This window comes from Salmo salar, chromosome ssa10, assembly GCF_905237065.1.
Source record: "Salmo salar chromosome ssa10, Ssal_v3.1, whole genome shotgun sequence".
In the NCBI taxonomy this organism is placed as follows: Eukaryota; Metazoa; Chordata; class Actinopteri; order Salmoniformes; family Salmonidae; genus Salmo; species Salmo salar.
This window is the reverse complement of record NC_059451.1, coordinates 117,735,309-117,753,479: the sequence shown is the minus strand read 5'-3', so window position 1 is coordinate 117,753,479 and position 18,171 is coordinate 117,735,309. Positions and strand designations below refer to the sequence as shown.

Here is an 18,171-nt window from a genome sequence, read left to right as displayed (position 1 = left end):
TTCTTTTGTTCTACTGTATTATTGACTGTATGTTTTGTTTATTCCATGTGTAACTCTGTGTTGTTGGATGTGTCGAATTGCTATGCTTTATCTTGGCCAGGTCGCAGTTGCAAATGAGAACTTGTTCTCAACTAGCCTACCTGGTTAAATAAAGGCTAAAAAAAAACATTGAAAAAAAAATTACACATACGTTTTTCCACCAGCAGACTACGATCGATAACGTCAAAGGCCGTACTGGGGTCTAACAAAACGTCTCCCACAATCTTTTTATCATCAATTTCTCTGAGCCAATCATCAGTCATTTGTGTAAGTGCTGTGCTTGTTGAATGTCCTTCCCTATAAGCGTGCTGAAAGTCTGTTGTCAATGTGTTTACTGTAAAATAGTGTTGTATCTGGTCAAACACCATTTTTCCCAGAAGTTTACTAAGGGTTGGTAGCAGGCCGATTGGTTGGCTATTTGAGCCAGTAAAGGGGGCTTTACTATTCTTAGGTAGCGGAATGACTTTAGCTTTCCTCCAGGCCTGAGGGCACACACTTTCTAGTAGGCTTAAATTAAAGATATGGCAAATAGGAGTGACAATATCGTCCGCTACTCTCCTCAGTCATTTTCCATCCAAGTTGTCAGACCCCGGTGGCTTGTCATTGTTGATAGAGAACCATAATTTTTTCACCTCTTCCATACTCACTTCACAGAATATCATATATTTGGTTAGATATACTTAGATGTGTAGGGTCGGCATTTGTTGCTTGCATGTCATGCCTAAGTTTTCTAATCTAGCCAATGAAAACAAAATCATTAAAGTAGTTCAGTGGGATTTGTGATGAATGAGCCATCTGATTCAATGAATGATGGAGCTGAGTTTGCCTTTTTTCCCAACATTTCATTGAAGGTGCTCCAAAGCTTTTTACTAGCATTCTTTAATTCATTTATCTTTGTTTCATAGTGTAGTCTCTTCTTCTTTTTTATTCAGTTTAGTCACATGATTTCTCAATTTGCAGTACGTTTGCCAATCGGTTGTGCAGCCAGACTTATTTGCCATTCCTTTTGCCACATCCCTCACAACCATACCATTTTTCAATTCCTCATCAATCCATGGGGATTTAACAGTTTTTACAGTGATTTTCTTAATGGGTTCATGCTTATTAGTAACTGGGATAAGCAATTTCATAAATGTGTCAAGTGCAACATCTGTTTGCTCCTCCTCATGGACCAACAAATATTCTTTACATAAACAACGTAGGAATCACTACAAAACTTATTGTATGACCTCTTATACACTATATTAGGCCCAGCCTTTGGAACTTTGGTTTTCCTAGATATGGCTAATATATTGTGATCACTACATCCGATGGATCTGGATACTGCTTTCAAGCTCATTTCTGCAGCATTAGTAACGATGTGATCAATACATGTTGATGATCTCATTCCTGTGCTGTTTGTACCTACCCTGGTAGGTTGACTGATAACCTGAACCAGGCTGCAGTTAGTGGTTTCAGTTTGAAGCTTTTTCTTGAGTGGGCAGCTTGATGAAAGCAAGTCAATATTTAAATCACCCAGAAAATATACCTCTCTGTTGATATCACAGACATTATCAAGCATTTCACACATTACACTCCCATTGTGCGGAGGGGGCAGGGTAAATGTCCGGAGCAGCAGTGTGGGGGTAGAATGTCAGAGGCACAGGGAGAGCAGATAGCTGCCGAGTGGTGGCTATTTATCAGATGGTCTGGGGGAAGAAGCTATTAGCCAGTCTGAGTTTCTGCCATGATGCTCCTATACTGCCCTCGTCAAAGTGATGGAAGCGGGGAGAACAGGCCGTGGCTCGGTGGTTGAGGTCCTTGATGATCTTACATTTGACATTTTAGTCATTTACCAGACGCTCTTATCCAGAGCGATTTACAGGAGCGATTAGGTTTAACTGCCTTGCTCAAGGGCACATCAACAGTTTTATAGCACTGCTATTGCTAATAGACTGAGGTACTATAACACTGCTATTGCTAATAGACTGAGGTACTATAGCACTGCTATTGCTAATAGACTGAGGTACTATAACACTGCTATTGCTAATAGACTGAGGTACTATAATGCTGCTATTGCTAATAGACTGAGGTACTATAGCACTGCTATTGCTAATAGACTGAGGTACTATAGCACTGCTATTGCTAATAGACTGAGGTACTATAATGCTGCTATTGCTAATAGACTGAGGTACTATAGCACTGCTATTGCTAATAGACTGAGGTACTATAGCACTGCTATTGCTAATAGACTGAGATACTATAGCACTGCTATTGCTAATAGACTGAGGTACTATAACACTTCTATTGCTAATAGACTGAGGTACTATAACACTGCTATTGCTAATAGACTGAGATACTATAGCACTGCTATTGCTAATAGACTGAGGTACTATAACACTGCTATTGCTAATAGACTGAGGTACTATAATGCTGCTATTGCTAATAGACTGAGGTACTATAGCACTGCTATTGCTAATAGACTGAGGTACTATAGCACTGCTATTGCTAATAGACTGAGGTACTATAATGCTGCTATTGCTAATAGACTGAGGTACTATAGCACTGCTATTGCTAATAGACTGAGGTACTATAGCACTGCTATTGCTAATAGACTGAGGTACTATAGCACTGCTATTGCTAATAGACTGAGGTACTATAGCACTGCTATTGCTAATAGACTGAGGTACTATAGCACTGCTATTGCTAATAGACTGAGGTACTATAATGCTGCTATTGCTAATAGACTGAGGTACTATAGCACTGCTATTGCTAATAGACTGAGGTACTATAATGCTGCTATTGCTAATAGACTGAGGTACTATAGCACTGCTATTGCTAATAGACTGAGGTACTATAGCACTGCTATTGCTAATAGACTGAGGTACTATAATGCTGCTATTGCTAATAGACTGAGGTACTATAGCACTGCTATTGCTAATAGACTGAGGTACTATAGCACTGCTATTGCTAATAGACTGAGGTACTATAGCACTGCTATTGCTAATAGACTGAGGTACTATAGCACTGCTATTGCTAATAGACTGAGGTACTATAGCACTGCTATTGCTAATAGACTGAGGTACTATAATGCTGCTATTGCTAATAGACTGAGGTACTATAGCACTGCTATTGCTAATAGACTGAGGTACTATAATGCTGCTATTGCTAATAGACTGAGGTACTATAGCACTGCTATTGCTAATAGACTGAGGTAATATAACACTGCTATTGCTAATAGACTGAGATACTATAGCACTGCTATTGCTAATAGACTGAGATACTATAGCACTGCTATTGCTAATAGACTGAGATACTATAGCACTGCTATTGCTAATAGACTGAGGTACTATAACACTTCTATTGCTAATAGACTGAGGTACTATAACACTGCTATTGCTAATAGACTGAGATACTATAGCACTGCTATTGCTAATAGACTGAGGTACTATAACACTGCTATTGCTAATAGACTGAGGTACTATAATGCTGCTATTGCTAATAGACTGAGGTACTATAGCACTGCTATTGCTAATAGACTGAGGTACTATAGCACTGCTATTGCTAATAGACTGAGGTACTATAATGCTGCTATTGCTAATAGACTGAGGTACTATAGCACTGCTATTGCTAATAGACTGAGGTACTATAGCACTGCTATTGCTAATAGACTGAGGTACTATAGCACTGCTATTGCTAATAGACTGAGGTACTATAGCACTGCTATTGCTAATAGACTGAGGTACTATAGCACTGCTATTGCTAATAGACTGAGGTACTATAATGCTGCTATTGCTAATAGACTGAGGTACTATAGCACTGCTATTGCTAATAGACTGAGGTACTATAATGCTGCTATTGCTAATAGACTGAGGTACTATAGCACTGCTATTGCTAATAGACTGAGGTAATATAACACTGCTATTGCTAATAGACTGAGATACTATAGCACTGCTATTGCTAATAGACTGAGATACTATAGCACTGCTATTGCTAATAGACTGAGATACTATAGCGCTGCTATTGCTAATAGACTGAGGTACTATAACACTTCTATTGCTAATAGACTGAGGTACTATAACACTGCTATTGCTAATAGACTGAGATACTATAGCACTGCTATTGCTAATAGACTGAGGAACTATAACACTTCTATTGCTAATAGACTGAGGTACTATAACACTGCTATTGCTAATAGACTGAGATACTATAGCACTGCTATTGCTAATAGACTGAGGTACTATAACACTTCTATTGCTAATAGACTGAGATACTATAGCACTGCTATTGCTAATAGACTGAGGTACTATAACACTGCTATTGCTAATAGACTGAGATACTAGAACACTGCTATTGCTAATAGACTGAGATACTATAGCACTGCTATTGCTAATAGACTGAGGTACTATAGCACTGCTATTGCTAATAGACTGAGATACTATAGCACTGCTATTGCTAATAGACTGAGGTACTATAAGACTGCTATTGCTAATAGACTGAGGTACTATAGCACTGCTATTGCTAATAGACTGAGGTACTATAGCACTGCTATTGCTAATAGACTGAGGTACTATAGCACTGCTATTGCTAATAGACTGAGGTACTATAGCACTGCTATTGCTAATAGACTGAGGTACTATAAGACTGCTATTGCTAATAGACTGAGGTACTGCAGTTTTGGGCAAAAAAAAACTAATTGGAATACAAAAAAATGAAATACCCCTTTTCACAATGTTACAATAGCTAATACATGTAATCCAACATCTGGGTTCAATAATAGAGTGCTTCACATTCCCCCAACATAGGCTACAATCTACTGCTAGGAAACAGCTGCATCTGCTGCGTTTTAACCCGAAGCATGGCAGTGGCACTGGGCGGTTGCTAAGCAACAAAAGAAGCGAATCTGAGGTGCCTTTGAATTAGGACATTTTAAAGTGCTTGGCTGGCTTACGTAACAGGGACCTTACTGATCAAATACTTGGACAGAAAGCAGAATTAGGAATCATATGTGTTTGGTTGAGGAAGATATCCTATGATCCTTGGGAAATTGTGTAATGTAAGTATTTTGTGTTTCAAAGTGCATTGATACATTGTATCCCTAATGAACAGACCCAGGATCTACATTCTGTTATTTATAGTTCTATGGAGTGTGAGGTGAAGATAGAAATGTACTGTTGCCATGACAGCAGCAACAGGAAATGGGAAGAGTCCTTTACCTCCAGAAAAGTGTAAATAATGGCCTGAAAGTTGCTGCAGGACTTTCTCATCTTGGAAATAAACACACACACATGAGAACACTCTCGCTCGCACACACACACACACACACACACACACACACACACACACACACACACACACACACACACACACACACACACACACACACACACACACACACACACACACACACACACACACACACAGACACACACACACACACACACACAATATGATATCAAGGTAACATCAAATGATTTTGTGATGTTGCACACATGATTGTGTAATTACTCTCTATGCAAGTATAGTCGCACCTTCACAATCCCCTCCTCTAGCAGCCCTTTTCAGTCCACTCTTCCCCGTCCCATCCCCCTGGCCTGCTGTCCTCTTCCCCGTCCCATCCCCCTGGCCTGCTGTCCTCTTCCCCGTCCCATCCCCCTGGCCTGCTGTCCTCTTCCCCGTCCCATCCCCCTGGCCTGCTGTCCTCTTCCCCGTCCCATCCCCCTGGTCTGCTGTCCTCTTCCCCGTCCCATCCCCCTGGCCTGCTGTCCTCTTCCCCGTCCCATCCCCCTGGCCTGCTGTCCTCTTCCCTGTCCCATCCCCCTGCCCTGCTGTCCTCTTCCCCGTCCCATCCCCCTGGTCTGCTGTCCTCTTCCGCGTCCCATCCCCCTGGTCTGCTGTCCTCTTCCCCGTCCCATCCCCCTGGCCTGCTGTCCTCTTCCCTGTCCCATCCCCCTGCCCTGCTGTCCTCTTCCCCGTCCCATCCCCCTGCCCTGCTGTCCTCTTCCCTGTCCCATCCCCCTGCCCTGCTGTCCTCTTCCCCGTCCCATCCCCCTGGTCTGCTGTCCTCTTCCCCGTCCCATCCCCCTGGCCTGCTGTCCTCTTCCCCGTCCCATCCCCCTGGCCTGCTGTCCTCTTCCCCGTCCCATCCCCCCTGCCCTGCTGTCCTCTTCCCCGTCCCATCCCCCTGCCCTGCTGTCCTCTTCCTCGTCCCATCCCCCTGGCCTGCTGTCCTCTTCCCCGTCCCATCCCCCTGGCCTGCTGTCCTCTTCCCCGTCCCATCCCCCCTGCCCTGCTGTCCTCTTCCCCGTCCCATCCCCCTGGCCTGCTGTCCTCTTCCCCGTCCCATCCCCCTGGCCTGCTGTCCTCTTCCCCGTCCCATCCCCCTGCCCTGCTGTCCTCTTCCCCGTCCCATCCCCCTGCCCTGCTGTCCTCTTCCCCGTCCCATCCCCCTGCCCTGCTGTCCTCTTCCCCGTCCCATCCCCCTGGCCTGCTGTCCTCTTCCCCGTCCCATCCCCCTGGCCTGCTGTCCTCTTCCCCGTCCCATCCCCCTGCCCTGCTGTCCTCTTCCCTGTCCCATCCCCCTGCCCTGCTGTCCTCTTCCCCGTCCCATCCCCCTGGCCTGCTGTCCTCTTCCCCGTCCCATCCCCCTGGTCTGCTGTCCTCTTCCCCGTCCCATCCCCCTGGCCTGCTGTCCTCTTCCCCGTCCCATCCCCCTGCCCTGCTGTCCTCTTCCCCGTCCCATCCCCCTGGCCTGCTGTCCTCTTCCCTGTCCCATCCCCCTGGCCTGCTGTCCTCTTCCCTGTCCCATCCCCCTGGCCTGCTGTCCTCTTCCCCGTCCCATCCCCCTGCCCTGCTGTCCTCTTCCCCGTCCCATCCCCCTGGTCTGCTGTCCTCTTCCCTGTCCCATCCCCCTGGCCTGCTGTCCTCTTCCCTGTCCCATCCCCCTGCCCTGCTGTCCTCTTCCCCGTCCCATCCCCCTGGTCCTATAGGGCCTGGTTAAAGGTAGAGCCCTATACTGTATATGCATACTTTGTGTGTCTGTAGATAATTGATGAAGTCCCAGGATAATTACTAGCTCATTATAGAGCAGAGCCCAATAAATAGGCATCACACACACACACACACACACACACACAGCTCTAAGAGTCACTGGGAAGCAGTGAATAGAACACACTCAATGATGAGATTACATAAAAAGACAGCTCTTTCTCTATGTATCTCTCTCTCTGTCTTTCTCTCTCTCTCTGCTGTCTCTCTCTCTCTCTCTCTGTCTCTCTCTCTCTCTCTCTCTGCTCTCTCTCTCTCTCTCTCTCTCTCTCTGCTGTCTCTCTCTCTGCTGTCTTTCTCTCTGCTGTCTCTCTCTCTCTCTCTCTCTCTCTCTCTCTCTCTCTCTCTCTCTCTCCTGCTGTCAATTCAATTCAAGGGGCTTTATTGGCATGGGAAACATGTGTTAACATTGCCAAAGTAAGTGAGGTAGATAATATACAAAAGTGAAATAAACTATAAAAATTAACAGTAAACATTACACATACAGAAGTTTCAAAAGAATAAAGACATTACAAATGTCATATTATGTCTATATACAGTGTTGTAACAATGTACAAATGGTTAAAGTACAAAGGGGGAAATAAATAAGCATAAATATGGGTTGTATTTACAATGGTGTTTGTTCTTCACTGGTTGATATTTTCTTGTGGCAACAGGTCACAAATCTTGCTGCTGTAATGGCACACTGCGGAATTTCACCCAGTAAATATGGGAGTTTATCAAAATGGTGTTTGTTTTCGAATTCTTTGTGGATCTGTGTAATCTGAGGGAAATATGTGTCTCTAATATGGTCATACATTTGGCAGGAGGTTAGGAAGTGCAGCTCAGTTTCCACCTAATTTTGTGGGCAGTGTGCTCATAGCCTGTCTTCTCTTGAGAGCCATGTCTGCCTACGGCGGCCTTTCTCAATAGCAAGGCTATGCTCACTGAGTCTGTACATAGTCAAAGCTTTCCTTAAGTTTGGGTCAGTCACAGTGGTCAGGTATTCTGCCACTGTGTACTCTCTGTTTGGGGCCAAATAGCATTCTAGTTTGCTCAGTTTTTTTGTTAATTACATCATTTACATTTAAGTCATTTAGCAGACGTTCTTATCCAGAGCGACTTACAAATTGGTGCATTCACCTTATGATATCCAGTGGAACAACCACTTTACAATAGTGCATCTAAATCTTTTAAGGGGGGGGTTAGAAGGATTACTTTATCCTATCCCAGGTATTCCTTAAAGAGGTGGGGTTTCAGGTGTCTCCGGAAGGTGGTGATTGACTCCGCTGTCCTGGCGTCATGAGGGAGCTTGTTCCACCATTGGGGTGCTAGAGCAGCGAACAGTTTTGACTGGGCTGAGCGGGAACTGTGCTTCCTCAGAGGTAGGGAGGCGAGCAGGCCAGAGGTGGATGAACGCAGTGCCCTTGTTTGGGTGTAGGGCCTGATCAGAGCCTGAAGGTACGGAGGTGCCGTTCCCCTCACAGCTCCGTAGGCAAGCACCATGGTCTTGTAGCGCATGCGAGCTTCAACTGGAAGCCAGTGGAGAGAGCGGAGGAGCGGGGTGACGTGAGAGAACTTGGGAAGGTTGAACACCAGACGGGCTGCGGCGTTCTGGATGAGTTGTAGGGGTTTAATGGCACAGGCAGGGAGCCCAGCCAACAGCGAGTTGCAGTAATCCAGACGGGAGATGACAAGTGCCTGGATTAGGACCTGCGCCGCTTCCTGTGTGAGGCAGGGTCGTACTCTGCGAATGTTGTAGAGCATGAACCTACAGGATCGGGTCACCGCCTTGATGTTAGTGGAGAACGATAGGGTGTTGTCCAGGGTCACGCCGAGGCTCTTAGCACTCTGGGAGGAGGACACAAGGGAGTTGTCAACCGTGATGGCGAGATCATGGAACGGGCAGTCCTTCCCCGGGAGGAAGAGCAGCTCCGTCTTGCCGAGGTTCAGCTTGAGGTGGTGATCCGTCATCCACACTGATATGTCTGCCAGACATGCAGAGATGCGATTTGCCACCTGGTTGTCAGAAGGGGGAAAGGAGAAGATTAATTGTGTGTCGTCTGCATAGCAATGATATGAGAGACCATGTGAGGATATGACAGAGCCAAGTGACTTGGTGTATAGCGAGAATAGGAGAGGGCCTAGAACAGAGCCCTGGGGGACACCAGTGGTGAGAGCACGTGGTACGGAGACAGATTCTCGCCACGCCACCTGGTAGGAGCGACCTGTCAGGTAGGACGCAATCCAAGCGTGGGCCGCGCCGGAGATGCCCAGCTCGGAGAGGGTGGAGAGGAGGATCTGATGGTTCACAGTATCAAAGGCAGCAGATAGGTCTAGAAGGATGAGAGCAGAGGAGAGAGAGTTAGCTTTAGCAGTGCGGAGAGCCTCCGTGACACAGAGAAGAGCAGTCTCAGTTGAATGCCCAGTCTTGAAACCTGACTGATTAGGATCAAGAAGGTCATTCTGAGAGAGATAGCAAGAGAGCTGGCCAAGGACGGCACGTTCAAGAGTTTTGGAGAGAAAAGAAAGAAGGGATACTGGTCTGTAGTTGTTGACATCGGAGGGATCGAGTGTAGGTTTTTTCAGAAGGGGTGCAACTCTCGCTCTCTTGAAGACGGAAGGGACGTAGCCAGCGGTCAAGGATGAGTTGATGAGCGAGGTGAGGTAGGGGAGAAGGTCTCCGGAAATGGTCTGGAGAAGAGAGGAGGGGATAGGGTCAAGTGGGCAGGTTGTTGGGCGGCCGGCCATCACAAGACGTGACATTTCATCTGGAGAGAGAGGGGAGAAAGAGGTCAAAGCACAGGGTAGGGCAGTGTGAGCAGGACCAGCGGTGTCGTTTGACTTAGCAAACGAGGATCGGATGTCGTCAACCTTCTTTTCAAAATGGTTGACGAAGTCATCCGCAGAGAGGGAGGAGGGGGGGGAGGGGGAGGAGGATTCAGGAGGGAGGAGAAGGTAGCAAAGAGCTTCCAAGGGTTAGAGGCAGATGCTTGGAATTTAGAGTGGTAGAAAGTGGCTTTAGCAGCAGAGACAGAAGAGGAAAATGTAGAGAGGAGGGAGTGAAAGGATGCCAGGTCCGCAGGGAGGCGAGTTTTCCTCCATTTCTGCTCGGCTGCCCGGAGCCCTGTTCTTTCCAATGTGTAAAGTAATTATCTTTTTGTTTTCTCATGATTTGCTTGGGTGTAATTGTGCTGCTGTCCTGGGGTTTTGTGGGGTCTGTTTGTGTTTGTGAACAGAGCCCCGGGACCAGCTTGCTTAGGGGACTCTTCTCCAGGTTCATCTCTCTGTAGATGATGGCTTTGTTATGGAAGGTTTGGGAATCGCTTCCTTTTAGGTGGTTGTAGAATGTAAAGGCTGTTTTCTGGATTATCGGCATAATTCTGCTCTGCATGCATTATTTGGTGTTCTACGTTGTACACTGAGGATATTTTTTGCAGAATTCTGCATGCAGTCTTAATTTGGTGTTTGTCCCATTTTGTGAAATCTTGGTTGGTGAGCGGATCCCAGACCTCACAACCATAAAGGGCGATGGGTTCTATAACTGATTCAAGTATTTTTAGCCAGATCCTAATTGGTATGTTGAATTTTATGTTCCTTTTGATGGCACAGAATGCCCTTCTTGCCTTGTCTCTCAGATCGTTCACAGCTTTGTGGAAGTTACCTGTGGCGCTGATGTTTAGGCCAAGGTATGTATAGTTTTTTGTGTGCTCTAGGGCAATGGTGTCTAGATGGAATTTGTATTTGGGGTCCTGGCGACTGGACCGTTTTTGGAACACCATTATTTTGGTCTTACTGAGATTTTCTGTCAGGGCCCAGGTCTGGCAGAATCTGTGCAGAAGATCTAGGTGCTACTGTAGGCCCTCCTTGGTTGGTGACAGAAGCACTAGATCATCAGCAAACAGTAGACATTTGACTTCAGATTCTAGTAGGGTGAGGCCGGGTGCTGCAGACTTTTCTAGTGACCACGCCAATTCGTTGACATATATGTTGAAGAGGGTGGGGCTTAAGCTGCATCCCTGTCTCACCCCACGGCCCTATGGGAAGAAATGTGTGTGTTTTTGCCTATTTTAACCGCACACATTGGCGAAAATCTGATATCAACTTTGGAGGGGACAATTACATGAAATTTTCTCAAGAGCAATTCCTGAGGGGGACACCAAAAGTAGTGCTGTAACACATAGCCTACATTGTAATATGGTAAATGTATATTGAGGAACCAAAGAAATAAGGTGTTTGCCGTACTCCTAACTACCGGTACCCAAAACTACACAACTAATCACAACAGCAATACCATTGCCTTTAACAAATCTTAGTTCAGTCACCAGTTTAAGTTGAGAGTGGGGGTATCCATGGCATTTTTCAATTATGTTCCTATTTTACAAGTCAAAAAAATTAAGAACCTTTCATAATGTTGCCAAACAAAGACTGAACAAACTTACCTGAGACTCCCTGTCTCTGCCAGTCTGTCCCTGCATATCTGTCCCCAACTCTGCTGTCTGTGTGCCATCTGTTGCCTGCTCTGCCTAATGACATCATTGTGAAACATTTCCATTAGAATTTCATTTCTTTCTTATGAACATTTTATCAACTAGTCTTTGAGATATTAGGCTACTAGGGTTCTTACTATGCGTTTTGGTGTATTGAAAAATACTCTGATGTCCGTCTTTTATTTTTCTGCCATTTTTCTACCTGGCTGGCTGGCTGGCTACACACACAGTGTGTATGTTATTTACAGTAGGAGATGGGCTTCTATCATCTTCAATCATTCTATTTGGGCTTCGATCTAAAAGGTAGCTAGCAAATGTGAAACGGATTAAAATGACAAGAGTTGACAGCTGTATGAGTTCACCATTTACACAACATATGCTGCAACCTTTTGTAATTTTAATAGTTTGTTTCATATTGGCTGGCTTCCAACAATAGCTGAATTTGCAAAGCTAGCGAGCATATTCAGCTAGTGTGTGTGCGCGATTGACTGGATTAACCTCACGTCAGTTACGTGCATTGAGTGCCTTTCAGACAGTAGATACGACCTCTCTGTTACCTAGCAAGCTAAGGAACTGGCAGTGGATCAAACCATTGTGAGGCAAAGGGTGGGGGGTTGCAATCTTTTGAAACTTAAAAACGCGCTATTAAGTGTCTATAATCAGCACAATTGCTTTCATTGCGTATTATTAATATTATTTAAATTACATAGTTATGTTTCAGTGATATATTGGGGGGGACAAATCATATTTTTCCCAGGATGGGGGGGTCGTGTCCCCCCCGTCTCCCCCCGGGATTTCCGCCCCTGACCGCACACTTGTTGTTTGTGTACATGGATTTTATAATGTCGTATGTTTTACCCCCAACACCACTTTCCATCAATTTGTATAGCAGACCCTCATGCCAAATTGAGTTGAAGGCTTTTTGGAAATCAACAAAGCATGAGAAGACTGCCTTTGTTTTGGTTTGTTTGTTTGTCAAGTTAGGGTGTTCAGGGTGAATACATGGTCTGTTGTACAGTAATTTGGTAAAAAGCCAATTTGACATTTGCTCAGTACTGAGGAAATGTACGAGTCTGCTGTTAATGATAATGCAGAGGACTTTCCCAAGGTTGCTGTTGACGCATATCCCACGGTAGTCTCTCTCTCTCTCTCTCTGTCTCTCTCTCTCTCTCTCTCTCTCTCTCTCTCTCTGCTGTCTCTCTCTCTCTCTGCTGTCTCTCTCTCTCTTTCTGCTGTCGCTCTCTCTCTCTCTCTGCTGTCTCTCTGCTGTCTCTCTCTCTCTATGTCTCTCTCTCTGCTGTCTCTCTGCTGTTTCTCTGCTGTTTCTCTCTCTCCTGTCTCTCTCTGTCTCTCACTTGTTCTCTCTCTATGTCTCTCTATGTCTCTCTCTCTCTATGTCTCTCTTTCTCTCTAAAAGTACTTATTTTAACATATCATGTTTCAATGCAGTTTTTATGCATATTATGCCATTTTAAGGTGTACAAATGATTATGTAAAAGTATGAGCTATTTTAAGAAAAAATTATCAAAAATGAAAGAAATCTGTTCTTATCAGTTTAATATCTGGGGACCATATATCTGGGGACCATATATTAGATAGATTTTTCCACAGTGAAATAGGATATAAATAGCTGTGCCATTATTCCGAATTCTGATAGTGTTCTGATTTGCATGTATGAATTATGGAGAACCAAGCTATAGGCTTCTGTAGGGCTAAACCTGCCGAGTTGATGTATGCGATTTAGAATGTTTTGATTATTATTTATTATTTTATTTAACCTTTATTTGAGTTAACTTTTATTTAACTAGGCAAGTCAGTTAAGAACTTAATAACAAGTTCTTATTTACAATGACGGCCTACACCGGCCAAACCCGGACGACGCTGGGCCAATTGTGCAGCGCCTTATGGGACTCCCAATCACGGCCGGTTGTGATACAGCCTGGATTCGAACCAGGGTGTCTGTAGTGACGCCTGTAGCACTGAGATGCAGTGCCTTCGACGCTTGTTGTACCACTTGAACAAGGCGACGGTCGGTGGAACTCTTGCGCCACCAAGTGGACAATTACTTCCGTTCCCTTGTGGCAGTACTGCTACCAGAGATATTTGATATAAAATCAAATGTTATGTGAATATAATTGTCTCCAAATTGTTTCCCCCACCAGTATTTCATGTATTATTATTAAAATTTAGCTGTTAATCTGGTTTTAATTCAACAAGGCTTTCTCTCGTTTCCGATTGGAGGGTGGATGACGCCGTGACTGGGGATCCTCCCAATATGTTACTTTGTAACAGTCAAAAGTGGTTATTCCTGACGTTGATCAACTCCCAATCTGTGTCACCCTTTTTTTAAAGCATTATCTTTAATATTTAGTGGAAAGTTTACAGAGCTCATTTTGGTGTAACCGTTAACAAATTTGACGTGTCCGAGAACGGCACCTTCCTCTCGAAAGCATTACGGTATCGCTTCTCGGCCTTTTGGCTAAGATCAAGTGTAGTATCTGTTCTTATCAGTTTAATATCTGATACGTCCCCTATCTGGGGACCATATATTAAATTGATTTTTGGAATAGGGAGATGGAATAGGGGCTTGCTCCGTCCACTCCACGCATCGACCTGGTATTGCAGTACCTCCAGGAGCGGTGCACCCCCTGCTGTTGTAAAGAAAAGGTAACAGTCTTGTCTAGTGTTCGACATTAGGATCGTGATGATAGTTACTTTAATGGTAGTTCCCCATAACGCAATTGATGACTGGATAGTGTTAGTCAACCATTCTGTTGACTATGACAGCTGATATGAATGGTGAGTTCATCATCATACCATAGTTAATTCGTCACATGCACAGGATACAGGGTGTAAACTACAGTGAAATGCTTACTTGCAAGCTCTCCTTAACAAAAATATACACAAATAGCTAAGTAATAAAGTCGTAAAAAAAAAAGTAGTTATGATTGGAAATATATACACAATAACAATATACAGTATAAACTATGAAATGTGCTTAAGTCATGTACTGGTAAAACGGACTGCCACTCATACAGGTACCTTTGTCTGAAGTCATTATTAGATAGGCCTTTTTTTTTATACTAGAAGCTATCAATCTCTGTATAAATACTTCTGTAATGCCAATATTGAAAGACATTGATTATTTGTTGCCTCTACCTTCTTGTCCTTTGTGCTGTTGTCTGTGCCCAATGTATGTACTCTGTTTTTTTTCTGCTGCCATGTTGTGCTGTTACCATGTTGTGCTGCTGCCACGTTGTTCTTCTACCATGTTGTGCTTCTGCCATGTTGTGTTGCTACCATGTTGTGTTGCTACCATGTTGTGCTGCTGCCATGTTGCTCTGCTACCATGTTGTGTTATTACCATGTTGTGTTGCTGCCATGTTGTGCTGCTGCCATGTTGTGTTGACCATGTTGTGTTGCTACCATGTTGTGCTGCTGCCATGTTGTGTTGCTACCATGTTGTGTTGCTACCATGTTGTGCTGCTGCCATGTTGTGTTGACCATGTTGTGTTGCTACCATGTTGTGGTGCTGCCATGTTGTGTTGCTACCATGTTGTGTTTCTACCATGTTATGCTGCTGCCATGTTGTGCTGCTGCCATGTTGTGCTGCTGCCATGTTGTGTTGCTACCATGTTGTGTTGCTACCATGTTGTGTTTCTACCATGTTGTTCTGCTGCCATGTTGTGCTGCTGCCATGTTGTCCTGCTACCATGTTGTGTTTCTACCATGTTGTGCTGCTGCCATGTTGTGCTGCTGCCATGTTGTGCTGTTACCATGTTGTGCTGCTGCCATGTTGTGTTTCTACCATGTTGTGCTGCTGCCATGTTGTGCTACTGCCATGTTGTGCTGCTGCCATGTTGTGTTGCTGCCATGTTGTGCTGCTGCCATGTTGTGTTTCTACCATGTTGTGTTTCTGCCATGTTGTGCTGCTGCCATGTTGTGCTGCTACCATGTTGTGCTTCTGCCATGTTGTGCTGCTGCCATGTTGTTGCCATGTTGTGCTGCTACCATGTTGTGCTGCTGCCATGTTGTGCTTCTACCATGTTGTGTCTGCTACCATGTTGTGCTACTGCCATGTTGTGCTGCTGCCATGTTGTGTTGCTGCCATGTTGTGCTGCTGCCATGTTGTGTTTCTACCATGTTGTGTTGCTACCATGTTGTGTTGCTACCATGTTGTGTTGCTACCATGTTGTGTTGCTACCATGTTGTGTTGCTACCATGTTGTGTTGCTGCCATGTTGTGTTTCTACCATGTTGTGTTGCTACCATGTTGTGCTACTGCCATGTTGTGCTGTTACCATGTTGTGTTGCTACCATGTTGTCCTGCTACCATGTTGTTCTTCTACCATGTTGTTCTGCTACCATGTTGTTCTGCTGCCATGTTGTGCTGCTGCCATGTTGTCCTGCTACCATGTTGTGTTTCTACCATGTTGTGTTGCTACCATGTTGTGCTGCTACCATGTTGTGTTGCTGCCATGTTGTGCTGCTGCCATGTTGTGCTGCTACCATGTTGTGTTGACCATGTTGGGCCAAATAGAATTCTAGTTTGCTCTGTTTTTTGTTAATTCTTTCCAATGTGTCAAGTAATTATCTTTTTGTTTTCTCATGATTTGGTTGGGTCTAATTGTGTTGCTGTCCTGGGGCTTTGTGGGGTCTGTTTGTGTTTGTGAACAGAGCCCCAGGACCAGCTTGCTTAGGGGACTCTTCTCCAGGTTCATCTCTCTGTAGGGGATGGCTTTGTTATGGAAGGTTTGGGAATCGCTTCCTTTTAGGTGGTTGTATAATTTAACATCTCTTTTCTGGATTTTGATAATTAGCGGGTATCGGCCTAATTTTGCTCTGCATGCATTATTTGGTGTTTTACATTGTACACAGAGGATATTTTTGCAGAATTCTGCATGCAGAGTCTTAATTTGGTGTTTGTCCCATTTTGTGAATTATTGGTTGGTGAGTGGACAATTAGGGTGTGCAGGGTGAATACGTGGTCTGTCGTACAATAATTTGGTAAAAAGCCAATTTGACATTTGCTAAGTACATTGTTTTCACTGAGGAAATGTACGAGTCTGCTGTTAATGATAATGCAGAGGATTTTCCCAAGGTTGCTGTTGACTCATATCCCACAGTAGTTATTGGGGTCAAATTTTGATCCATTTTTGTGGATTGTGGTGATCAGGATCCAAATTTGACCCCAATAACTACTGTATTTCCAATTTCTTTGTTGAAGTCTGGGTTCCTGCTCTTTAGGCCAAAGGCAGATGGCCTCAGACCTTGTATATTCCAGGATGAGATAGTAAAAGCTTTGTGTTCCATTTTGTTTAGTGTTGTTTTTGTGTGGTTTAGGTCCAGACCGTCACAGTAGGTGTGAGCAGAGCATGTTGAGCTGCTCTCTCTCTATGTCTCTCTCTCTGCTGTCTCTCTCTCTCTCTCTGCTGTCTCTCTCTCTCTATGTCTCTCTCTCTGCTGTCTCTCTCTATGTCTCTCTCTCTGCTGTCTCTCTATGTCTCTCTCTCTCTTGCGCTCTCTCTCTCTCACGCTCGCTCTCTCTGCTGTCTCTCTCTCTATGTCTCTCTCTCTATGTCTCTCTCTTGCGCTCGCTCTCTCTCTCTGCTGTCTCTCTCTCTGTCTCTCTCTCTCACGCTCGCTCTCTCTACTGTCTCTCTCTATGTCTCTCTCTCTCTTGCTCTCTCTCTCTCTCTCTCTCTCCTCTCACGCTCGCTCTCTCTGCTGTCTCTCTCTCTCTCTGCTGTCTCTCTCTCTATGTCTCTCTCTCTCTGCTCTCTCTCTCTCTCTATGTCTCTCTCTTTCTTTTTCACTAACTCTTCCTGGATCAGTGAGGTGCATCCTCCCAGTCTACGTGCCATGAGATCAACACAGATACAGCTATCTTGTTTATATAGTTATTTTACAGATACAGCTGTCAATCTACGTTGGGGTCCGATAATTACAGCAACAAAAATTTAGAAATTATATTATTTTATAGTAGTACAGAAAGATTTGGTTTTACAAGTAATACTGTTTTCCTCATAAAGGTAAGGGTCATGCCCCCAAGACTAAACTCCTCTGTTATTGGTTATGGTGAGAGGTTAGCATGTCTTGGGGATATGACCTTTAACTTTCTCACTCATCACTATTCACGATTCATTTAGGACTACTTGTAATCATGGTAGTATCTACATTAATGTAGAAGTGTTTAGAAACATATTCTATTCTCATTAACAATTTTTTTAAAAGTGACTCCAAAAAGACACAATACATTATTTACAATTCATTTCTTTTTGGGCACAAAATAATGTGAAACACAACCAAAACAAAAAACAAATGCATCCAACCAGTGTGTAGAGTCAGAAGGTTGATGTTTTGTGTGCTAGGAATATGGGACCAAATACTAAACTTTATTTATACGAATATTTAGGGGTGTCAATCATTTGAGCCGTACCTTTTTGAGGGGAAAAAAGTATTACTTGTTAAACAAAATCTTTCAAATGTGCAAATGTATTAGTATAAAATAATATAATTTCCCCAAAGAATGTTGAGCATACAGTATAGCTCAGTATGTGAATTGTTTACTGTATACAGTCATTATTGTGTGTGTGTGTGTGTGTGTGTGTGTGTGTGTGTGTTGTGTTTTGCACTGT

The 18,171-nt window shown here is 44.3% G+C and overlaps 1 protein-coding gene and 1 non-coding gene across 2 annotated transcripts; one reads left to right on the top strand and one right to left on the bottom strand.

The window, feature by feature from the left end:
• Positions 1 to 5,529: 5,529 nt before the first annotated feature.
• Positions 5,530 to 14,592, bottom strand: LOC123724591 (glycine-rich cell wall structural protein 1.8-like). Its single transcript, XM_045688760.1, has 2 exons — positions 14,577 to 14,592; positions 5,530 to 7,001 (listed from the first exon to the last, which is right to left on the bottom strand). Exons 1-2 carry the CDS (start codon positions 14,590 to 14,592, stop codon positions 5,530 to 5,532), a joined length of 1,488 nt encoding a protein of 495 aa, XP_045544716.1.
• On the top strand, positions 13,994 to 14,184 carry LOC123724737 (U2 spliceosomal RNA). The gene has a single exon (XR_006757243.1). It is a non-coding gene; the product is annotated as a U2 spliceosomal RNA (small nuclear RNA).
• Positions 14,593 to 18,171: the final 3,579 nt, after the last annotated feature.